This window comes from Dreissena polymorpha, chromosome 4 (genome assembly GCF_020536995.1).
Source record: "Dreissena polymorpha isolate Duluth1 chromosome 4, UMN_Dpol_1.0, whole genome shotgun sequence".
Classification (NCBI taxonomy): domain Eukaryota; kingdom Metazoa; phylum Mollusca; class Bivalvia; order Myida; family Dreissenidae; genus Dreissena; species Dreissena polymorpha.
The window spans coordinates 128316850-128328105 of NC_068358.1; the positions used below are offsets into that span (position 1 = coordinate 128316850).

Consider the following 11256-nt stretch of genomic DNA (forward strand, 5'->3'; position numbering starts at 1 on the left):
CTTACCATTACCCTAACCCTAACCCTTACTCATGACCCTAACCCTTCGTGAGCGGAGTTAACACCGCACTTTTACGTGTGCAATTTCTCTTTGGGTGTGAATCTATTTGGCGTAGAACTGTCTATAGAGTTGAATTGTGACTTCAAATGCAATTTGTGAATAAAAGACAGCACCTCATAGTTTTGCAATATGGGCCAATTTGCAATTGTTATTTGACATAGTGTCTGTGATAATGGAACTTTGTAGGATACTTGGCTTGCATGAAATTTGTACATGAAATCCGGATAGGGACTTTGTTGATTTAGTATCGGAACAGAACAGATATTTTATTTGATGTGTACATAGTACATCATCATATACATATATTATTATATGACAATTTATAACATCAAGTATATCAGTATAACATATAAACACGAATTAATGGACATTTCAATATAACATAACACAGCATGTAAAGAGGATGATCAGTTTGCGTTAACATTTATAATTTCGTTTCTTATTTCCAAGCTTTCTTTAATATATTTTGCAAATTTAATCAATACAGATTTGTTTTTAGTTTGCAATAGCTCAATAAATTTGGACATTGATGGTCGTACATAATAATGTTTCTTAATATATTTTTTTACGAATATTGCTAAAACAAGGACAAATAAGAGTGAAATGGTACTCGTCTTCAATATCAAGGGAATTACAACATTTACAGCATCGCTCATTTCTTGGTATTCTCTTTCTACCGAATCTACCAGTTTGAACTCTTAAAGAATGCGCAGATAATCTTTTTCTAGTGACAAAGAACCTTAAGGACATATCACTCTCTGAAATGGTCAGAAGGGTAATGTCAAATAATAATTCCTCATATAAGCATTCTATATTAAGTTTGGGACACTATGCAGAACTAAAATAACATATACTCCAGTGATACATGAACCTATTCTGATGAAATCTTTCAAAAAGAGTAAATAATCACATGTTTTCGCCCTATAGACCACTTTCTTCTCGGGCGTTGTAGGTCATTATTTTCTTTTTTGTTCATAAATTCATTGACACCAGATGAAACCTGCACTACTGTAGAAGATAATGTTAGAGTATTATTAAATATAACACACCAGAAACACTGAAAAGGGATCCTTTCTTGTAAGAAAAAATGTAAACAACTTGATATTCGTGTATGTATCTTGATCAAACTTATTGTATACCGTGTTGCCAGTGCATTGAACTAACCATTTTCACAATGATAAGCATTCTTATAGATGTATCTACTGCACATTTGCTTTAATTGTATGAGTAAAGTTGTTTTAATGATTATATTGTGTTGAGATTTTAGCTGTAACATATTTTTAGATAAATGAAAAATATTAATAGTATTTAAAGTAGGCTAGACAAATGTGAAAACCTGCTTATCATATTCAACATTGTATTTAAAAGTTATATTTTTATACTATTTTTCATAAATTTGGTTAACAACAATTTGTTTCACTTATAATTCATAAATATGTTTTAGTAAATGAACTAGAAATTTGGTATTGCAAGTATGTTATTATGTGAAAAACGTGACAAAATGACATGTTTTTTATGGAAATATTTTATTATATCTTTCTTACGCGCAGCAAGCGTTTGCCAACATTGTATATATGCCTTAAATATGGTCAGATGACCATTGCATTACTGCTTTTACATAAGGGTGTATAGTTTATTTAGTGTTCGACATTTACTTAAATGTACCACGTAAGCTTGAATATGACTGCGTCATGTTTTCGTTCTTTTGTTTCTTAATTTGTTGACTATATATTTCTCTTTTGCATGGCCGCTAACTCTTACCTAAAATGTCTTCAATTACTTTATATGTACATGTTTCTTGCTCTTCAGTTACAGTTTATAGAATGTAGAAAATGACTTTTCCTTGTAATGTCACGTCAGCCACCGTTTCTTCGGCGACCAGACATAAAACGCTGAAGTGTTTATTTTTCGTATTACTACTAATGGTAGTGTCATTAAAATCCTTTCCAGTCGGACAATTCTATACTACCACAGCTGATGGAGCGAACATTTAATTTTATTGAGATTTTAACATTGTGAATAATTGCGATTCTTTAAACTGCTAACTACTGTCTGAATGTCATAAAGAATGAGGCACGACGAAATTCGTAGACTGGAAAGACGAATTTCACACTTCAGTTTATTGAAAAACACAACTCAATCATATACAAAAAGTCTGGAAACAAAAATAACGCAAATGAATGAAAAGTGTGTGTTGATATTTAATAGTTGCTTAGGTTTCTAGATCCGTCGGTGTTACACGTTATATGCGTACATTTATGAATGGTGCAATTGCAACTACTTGATTCTTTACTAGGTACATACTATTACTAGCTAGTATATATAACGTAAATAATTCGGGCCATTGTTTGTACAAACACGCTTTTATGTCCTATAAAAACACTGGAGTCATTCTAGGTTAAAACAATGTCCGTGGGAGGCATTTCATAGACTGCCTCGGCCTAAAATGTGACTTGGGTGACGCCAATAATGTCACTGTAACAGCGGCCATAGTTATACGAACCGACTTGGACAAGCCTTGTACTTCTGTTGTACAATTTAGAGGCCTCCTCAGCTTTGACGTTAACGTTTTTAGGAAATGAATATCGAAATGCATGACTATTTTTTATATCCATACGCCAGTTGAGAACTTCACACTTAAGTGAAGGATGAAAAACGTGTGAATAAAACAACAATGTTCAAACTATCGAATGTTAATTACTTTACCAATCAGAAAGTACTCAAGATATTTCAACGTTAAAATCGACATGATTATGAGAAATTATTACGGACACTAATCAAACATGCAAACTAACTAGTTAACGAGTTTTGCATCTCTAGCTAGTACGTAACTTTCAGTAACAATCGTTTACGACTTGTTAAGCCGTCAGTTAAAGTTGATTTGAAGCGGACGTTCGCCTACTGAGAATGGCAATACACAGTATTTCAGTAACAATAGGATTGGTTCAAGCACAAGGTATGCATAAATAAAACATCATTGATTGGTTTTGCTTTTGTTCTTTTCGGCGTAGCTGTGTGACGCAGGTTGCGACCTTAACCATGCTTAAAAGCTTATTCGTTTACAACAATTTAGCAAATACAAGCAGACCTTGTTACAAATGTAAAGAAAGCCACCAGACTTTCGCAAGGAATGGACTGGTGGGCAAACATTGCGCGTTCTTGCTTGTGTGAAAACGTTGCTGCAACACAGACCTCGATATCATAACTGACTTCAAGAAATCGTCTCGGGCATTTCGGAACAGTCGATTGAAGATTTTCAAACGGTAACCGCTGGAGAGGAAAAACGACGTCCTTTCGATAGGTATACAAGATATTTTTAGATGAGACGTCGAAAATGTGAGTAGAGTTTTCCTCGAAAAAGAATATATCGATGTATGGCCAATAAACGTTGTTATTGTGATGGGAGGCATAAAATTTCCATTGAAAGTCATTCGGTGCACTTATATCATATCCGGGAACGTGTCCAAGTATTTCAAAGGCTCGGTATTTTTCGGAGACATTCATCATGACGTCAATATCATCGTCCCATGGTATCACACCCCCGTGTCTATACGCACCCAGAAGAGATCCGCCGTAGAGAAAATACGTCAGCCCATTTTCTGTACATGCGTGTATGAATGTGTCAAATATTTTCAAAATCCTTCGGAGCTCCGTTTTATTCATGGCGTTGACATAACGCGAATATCTCCGTTTGTGGGAAACTTTTAATATATCTTGATCACCTTCCGAAATCTTTTGCCTTTTGGTATCACAGAAAGACTGCGATATAGTTGCAATACTTGTATGCTGCGATATTGTCTCCATTTGCTCTTCCTCGCTGCCATTGTGTATCAGATAATGAAGAAAATCGGCAAATTCCCTTGACACGACGGAATATTGATATGCCTTCCTGGACTCCGAGCGGTGATATATTACGGCCAATGCCAAGATCGCCAGAATTGTCCCGCATGCGCCGATGGCAAATAATCCAATAAAGTAGAAATGTTTGACTTTTCCAGATCGAATCTTCATCACTGCTATGGAAACACATTATATTTGTCGCTTATATGAAATATTTTACCGTCGTTAGTTTTTGTGTGTATAGAAAAGCGGTTTAAAAAGACCAACACGTAATCTATTTAGTTATTTACTTTTTTATTTTTTACAACGTAATCTTTGTGATGATATATTTAAATAGTGTCAACAAGTAATATTTTAAATACCATCAAGTTTGTTTTATATTTTATCCACATGACACAATAATATTCATCCACTTTTTTCGCCTAAGGAGAAAATATATCATTATTATTTTGTAATAAAACATACTATTTTCTGAAACACTCAGTGATAAGAGTTATCAATAACACTAAATTCTATATGAACGAGTTAAACAGAAACACGATATAACTTCGCCAAAACAAAACATCTGCGGATCCATACTTCAGCGTCTCGGAAATGGGAAGTGTGGGCATTCTTCTCCTGGATATATTCAGGCGTCTATACATGTTATTCCCAAGGCGGCCCGCCAGTGGCGTATTCAGACGCATGGACAGCTGTAAGATCGGTTGATCAAGCAACGCTATTTATTAAATTGGAATACCGGTAACCGTTCAATCATATTTGGGTCTCCCTACTGATTCAAGGAGTGAACATAAGCCCTTTCAAGCTCAGAAGCGAATGAACATAGCTACATGCAAACAGCATACAAACACAAAAGCCTGCGAGAAATTCGCAGTTTGTTCAAGCTGTATTCTGTCTGCTGCTCATCTGTATCTTATGATTGGAAATGAAGCCTTTAAAACTTGAATCTAGTAAGAAAGGTCTGAAATTCAATATGATTTTCTAGTTGACTGCACACGCGTCACAGTTTGTATCTGAGTGGTAAAGAGCTAAGTATGTTTCAGCCTTACCGCAATGCATGTGCATAAAGTGTTGTCCCATATTAGACTGTTCAGTCAGCACAGGTTAATCAGTGACAACACTTTTCGATTTTAAAGAGTGTTAAATATTCAGGTTATAAAACATCACGGCGTTGTCCCTGAATATCTTGGCCTGGTCCCCGGCCGGCAGGTGCGCGAGCAGTGCCCGGATGTGATCCAGACTTTCCCGGTAGGTAGCGCCAACAAGCTCGAACACCGGCCAGTCCGACCCGAACACGCACCGCTCTGACCCGAACACGGAGAGCACATGCTGCAAAAGATTGCGCATGATGGTCAATGTGCGAGAGGTTGGATGTCAAGTAATCAATGCAGTTGTACAATAATTGCATTCGCGCTATTAGGACACGTATTACATATGGATTTTCATTTGTGTTTTTCTTACTTTAAAAAAATGGGTACTTTTCGAATGTATGGGTTAACTAAATTCAAAAGCCTTGTTTTAATGAATACGTATTACAGTGACATTTTTCAAGGTACGTACATCTGAATGTTTGAATGTCTATGATGACGCAATTGCATTTGGTTGCGTCAGTGCTTTTATTATATATAATTGATTTAGATAAAATAGACACGAATGACGTTGGGATCAAAACACACACATTATAAACACACCACTTTTAATGCCGGTTAAGCTGAATTCCATAAACACAATTGAGCTTCGTTCTGTGAAAACCGGGTCTGCACAGGCTAAGCATGGAGAAAACTTTCTCCCCAGGGAATGCACAGGCTTATCAGGGAGAACACTTTCCACCCCGGGTCTGCACAGGCTTATCAGGGAGGACACTTTCCACCCAAACCGGGTCTGCACAGGCTTATCAGGGAGGACACTTTCCACCCCGGGTCTGCACAGGCTTATCAGGGAGGACACTTTCCACCCAAACCGGGTCTGCACAGGCTTATCAAGGAGGACACTTTCCACCCCGGGTCTGCACAGGCTTATCAGGGAGGACACTTTCCACCCAAACCGGGTCTTCACAGGCTTATCAGGGAGGACACTTTCCATCCAAACCGGGTCTGCACAGGCTTATCAGGGAGGACACTTTCCACCCAAACCGGGTCTGCACAGGCTTATCAAGGAGGACACTTTCTACCCAGGGTCTGCACAGGCTTATCAGGGAGGACACTTTCCACCCAAACCGGGTCTGCACAGGCTTATTAGGGAGGACACTTTCCACCCAAACCGGGTATGCACAGGCTTATCAAGGAGGACACTTTCCACCCAAACCGTGTTGTGCGCAGGCTAATCAGGGAGGAATTTTTCCACCCGAACCGGGTCTCCTTTGGCATATCAGGGAGGACACTTTCCACCCAAACCGGGTCTGTTTAGGCTTATCAGGGAGGACACTTTCCACCCAAACTGGATTTTAGCATAGAAGAAACTTACTTTTAACGAAAAATACCATAAAAGCGGAAATTGTCGTCCCTGATTAGACTGTACGAACTACACCGGAAAATCTTGAGAAAAAAACTACGCACATGCATGAAGAACCGTTTTCACAGAACGCGGCTCGAATTTGGCCGGTTTCCACTTACCTCAATAAACGGTTTGTAGTCAATGGTTCTCCACGTGTCAGTTCTCTGCTCCGATATTAGACCAGATCTGCAGTATGAAAGCGTGCTGAACTACCACGCGGACCATCTACAGATCGAGAAGGGTTCGCAAAGATTCCTCAAACTCGCACAGATCCGAGTGCGCATTTGTTGACGCGTACCCCTATTCATCAAGATTTTGTAAATAATGATAATTTCAGCAAAGGTCATGACAGTGTGATCGGGGTCTTAAGCGCTACGAAAGTTTTGAACATGCTTGGGACAACGTGGGTCATTGTAGCTCCTCCGATTTTTGCCAAAGCGTAGGGTAATTCTAGTGAAGTTCTGTATTATTAACTGTTGAGGGCGGAAGAAAAAGCTTAGACCTCGGACAACCGGAGCAGTAATAAAATTTTGGGTTACAATAACGTACGTTATTTATTATTGTCGCTTAAAAAAATGCTGTTTCCAACCAATAGACGTGTATAAACCTGGTCAATACCCACATTTTGCAGAACACATTCGGGAATTGTGCGATTTCCGTCATTTCATCTTTCCAGCCGCCCATTTTGCCATCGTGGAAATTAGGCTTAGCAATGTGGTCAATTATGAACCGCAGTCTGCGAAAAAAATGTTGTGCGAATTTTACAAACCACAATTAATTGGGTAAGGAAACGTCGAAAGGTACCACATCGCAAGCTTGTTTATAAAATGCAATATTTCCTAGCTGTATTGCATAATTAACTCTACATACAATAATAAGTTAAACACTCTGCACAATTGGTGTGTGTAATTTATGTACCGGTATACACATGTTACAGAAACTTCGATAAAACTTTTTTTCACAATCGTACCTAGGATGCTTCGACACAACCTGTGGAATAAACTGTAAATGCCTTGGTCTGAAAATATAGTGACGGTTAGATGTATCATACAATTATCTAGAATGGGTAAAGAGTTACGTCGATTAACACACATCAATATAAAGTAATAATAAAGTAAGAATAATCTTCGCCAAAAAACGCAGACAACACAAAAATCCAAACTCAAACATTCAAATCATGCTAACTTACCGAACCAATAAATCAAACGTAAGGTTATGATTGGCCAGGATTTCAAGACCCCTGCTGACGTCATCACGAGTTATCCAATCATCTGCCTCCATATCCAGGATGTGACGTGCTCCCTTCAGGAACCCCGTAGGCTTCAATCTGTTTATGGTCTCTGCGAGCTTAACACAGATAATATGATAATTGTCTGTTACCCACAGACTTTGCTTAACAAAAGGCGCAAAACATTTGAAGATAATTGTGATAGTCGTGATTTTCAAATCGCGTTGCTATTTTTAACGGATTTATAACAGATTATATTTTCGGTATGTGAAGATGATTTTAGTAAAGACAAATACCGTAACCAAACTTAAAATGTTATTTCACAGTTCTGCCGGGCTTATGTGTACCGCTGTGCTGGTGAGATCTAATCCTGCTACGACGCCCTTAATGATCGGGTGCCTTGTCGCCATGTCCATGACCCATTCGGCCTCCTCGGCGCTGCAGTTCAGGCATTGCACGAATATCGCGTGCTGCACGGGCGTGTCGGCCACGGCGTTCTCCAGGCCGCACGGGTAGTAGTCCTTGTAGATCGACATGTCCGCCGTGGGCCAGGGGTACGGAAACTTGTCCAAGGCCCAGTTGTCTATAAACATTCAAACATAGGCACGGTGTCGACGTCATAACAATCATCGACAATTCAATTAGTATCTTGCTCATAAAATTATTATGGTTTTATAACAGTCCGCCACGAAGAGAACAAATTTAATAAACATGAGCGTGAATGGGCGAGCAAATGTGTGGCCGAAACAGATACATACTACCTCTTGGTTTGCAATTCGAAATGGCAGGATTCATAACTTTTTTTAGTATTGGGTATGTACACTATTGGATTTGTTTAATAGCATAATTTGCACTGATTTGTACAAACTAAGTGCAATACCAGAATCGTCAGTTAGCAGTTATAACTTATTTAATTACAGCTCGACAACCAGTGATTTTTTTACCTGCGAGTCCTTTTGTCCTGGACTCACAAAAACCTCTGGGGATGCTAAGTTTCGAATTATGTGAGTCCCAAAAATGCATCAAATTTCTCAACAAATAAAATCGCTTAATATTTGGACTTATTCTTTCAATTCGGGGACTCATAGATTTGCAACTTCAAGTTATCGAGTCCCAGGACTCATATGAGAAAATATGTAAAAATATCACTGGACAACATGACCTGACCTTTATTCGCGAATATGTTTAAATACTTAAGCAATTTTTAATATAAATACTCCGTTCCATCGGCATGTATGATTTGCAAGGCCGGATATTAAACTTGTGAAACAAGTGCACATACGCTGTAGATATATAAGACACAATTAGTTTTGCAAACAGTCTATCACAGTATCATGTTTATGTTTCTGAGCTTTACATTTAGTGGTTAAATATACTGCGAACGGATATGAGAGCATAAATAAGTGTACTTACGAAAATGTGTATCAACAAAGTCCATTCTGTCTTATGTTACGTGTCTATGAAATGTGTATGCATACAATCATTGTGTACACACCGGTCTAACGCGATAGGAATTGTGGGTAGCACTTCTTTTACGAGTAAAAAGTGAAAGCGAAAGTAGGTCAGGTAATCGTGCTTCTGTAAATCGCTATCAGACTTAATAGAGATTCAAAATCACATTTAAACATACTTGAATAACATTTCTTAAAACAACATTCCGTTTTAAACACACACTAAAAACGGGTTTTCTTTTATTGTTAACATTTTCATGCCTACGCAGAACTATTTTGGCGGAGGCATAATTCCCCAAACCAGGGGAATGTGATGCGTCTAAGTATAGAGTTGACAATAACGTAGTGACGTCACCATCTATGTATAGAATGTACATACAATAATATGAATATGCTACATTTTATGGTAGATAAGTAAGGAGTATGCACTTTATCTACGCGAAAATAGGTCAATAACGACGTGTAAAGGACGAACAAGTGTTTAGATTTAAAGCGATTATAACTGCTGTAATGGTTGAATATACATCCCAATCGTGATACATCGACTATCTCCGGAATCCTCCGTAAGATAGCTTTAAGATAGCTTTAAGACTGTGTACGACGCGCGATGAACTAGCGCCAAACTTTCTATCAAATGTTCATGAAAAACGCAATATCAACGTTATTTTTTGCAGTAAATCGTCTGCTGATCCAGCATGTATCCATCCGCGATATGTGACATGGAAAGGGTTTCATATAGAGCACTCAGATGAACACATGTAAACAGCTGTGTGTTGGACATAACTTGATATAGAGTGAATAGGGGTATGTTGATATAGAGCTGTATTGGTAATTATTGATGTTGATATAGAGATGTAAAGACGTATGTCGATACAGAGCTGTAATGGCGTGTGTTGATGTGAGCGCTGTAACATCTTTATTTGGTGTGTGTTGATATAGAGCTGTAAAGGCTATTATGTTGATGTAGAGCTGTAATAGCATGTGTTAGTATAAAGCTGCATTTGCGAGTGATGATATAGACCTGTTATTTTGTAAATTGATATAGATCTGTGATGGCGGGTGTGCTAATATAGAGCTGTAATAGCATGTGTTAATATAAAGCTGTAATTGCGTGTGTTGATGTAGAGCAGTGATGGCGTATGTTGATGCAGAGCTGTGATGGCATGTGTTCATATAAAGCTGTGATGGTGTGTGTTGATACAGAGCTGTGATGGTGTGTGTTGATATAGAGCTATAATGGTGTTTATTGATATAGATCTGTGATGGTGTGTGTTAATATATAGCTGTAATGGTGTGTGTTGATATAGATATGTGATGGTGTGTGTTGATACAAAGCTGTGATGACATACGTTGATGTAAAGCTTATTGGCGTCTGTTGATATAGAGCTGTGTTGGTGTGTGCTGATATAGATCTGTGATGGTGTGTGTTAATATGAATCTGTAGTGGCGTTTGTTGATATAAAGCTGTAATGGCGTATGTTGTTATAGAGCTGTAAAGGCGTATGCTCATTGTGTTGTAATGGCATATGTTGATATAGAGCTGTTTTTGTGTGTGTTGATATAGAGCTGTAAAGGCATATGTTGATGTAGAGCTGTAATTGAGTATGTTGATTAGAGCTGTAATGGCTTGTGTTTGACATAAAGCTGTGATGGTGTGTGTTGATTTAGAGCTGTTTTGGCATATGTTGATATAAATCTTTATTGCCGTATGTTGATTTATTAGTCTATTATTAGAGCTGTAAAGGTGACAGTTGATATAGAGCTGTAAAGTCGAAAATTGAAATAGAGCTGTAAAGGCAAAAATTTATATAGAACTGTAAAGACAAAAGATGATATAGAGCTGTAAAGGCAAAAGTTGATATAGAGCTGTATTGATATAGAGCTGTAAAGGCGAAAGTTGTAATAGAGCTGTTAAGGCAAAAGTTGATATAGAGTTTTAAAGGCAAAAGTTGATATAGAGCTGTAAAGGTATAAGTTGATATAGAGCTGTAAAGGCAAAAGTTGATATAGAGCTGTAAAGGCAAAAATTGATATAGAGCTGTAAAGGTATAAGTTGATATAGAGCCGTCAAGGCAAAAGTTGATATAGAGCTGTAAAGGTATAAGTTGATATAGAGCTGTAAAGGCAAAAGTTGATATACCCGCAGCTTAGTGTTGGTATCCGCTATGTGGTGCTTTTGTATAG

The 11256-nt window shown here is 37.9% G+C and overlaps 2 protein-coding genes across 3 annotated transcripts; both read right to left on the bottom strand.

Moving 5' to 3' along the window:
- Positions 1-2219: 2219 nt before the first annotated feature.
- Positions 2220-4071, bottom strand: LOC127877303 (uncharacterized). The gene has a single exon (XM_052423005.1). The coding sequence runs from the start codon at positions 4069-4071 to the stop codon at positions 3130-3132; it is 942 nt and encodes a 313-aa protein (XP_052278965.1). The 3' UTR covers positions 2220-3129.
- A 114-nt stretch (positions 4072-4185) lies between these two features.
- Positions 4186-9157, bottom strand: LOC127877305 (uncharacterized protein y4mH-like). 2 transcript variants are annotated; one of them, XM_052423014.1, is made up of 7 exons: positions 9035-9157; positions 7969-8204; positions 7583-7740; positions 7364-7411; positions 7016-7129; positions 6513-6579; positions 4186-5229 (listed from the first exon to the last, which is right to left on the bottom strand). In XM_052423014.1, the coding sequence occupies exons 1-7, from the start codon at positions 9057-9059 to the stop codon at positions 5041-5043; spliced, it is 837 nt and encodes a 278-aa protein (XP_052278974.1). In that variant the 5' UTR covers positions 9060-9157; the 3' UTR covers positions 4186-5040. The 2 variants fall into 2 exon arrangements, with proteins under 2 accessions (XP_052278974.1, XP_052278975.1); XM_052423015.1 differs by lacking the exon at positions 7016-7129 and having other exon boundaries at positions 9035-9074.
- Positions 9158-11256: the final 2099 nt, after the last annotated feature.

Bases quoted from the DNA above. Each gene is read 5' to 3' on its own strand.
- LOC127877303 (XM_052423005.1), bottom strand. From the start codon at position 4,071: ATGAAGATTCGATCTGGAAAAGTCAAACATTTCTACTTTATTGGATTA.
- LOC127877305 (XM_052423014.1), bottom strand. From the start codon at position 9,059: ATGGACTTTGTTGATACACATTTTC. The intron at 8,205-9,034 runs GTAAGTACACTT...GAATGTTTATAG, and splicing joins CTTTGTTGATACACATTTTC to ACAACTGGGCCTTGGACAAG. The intron at 7,130-7,363 runs GTACGATTGTGA...TTTTTTTCGCAG, and splicing joins GTTGTGTCGAAGCATCCTAG to ACTGCGGTTCATAATTGACC.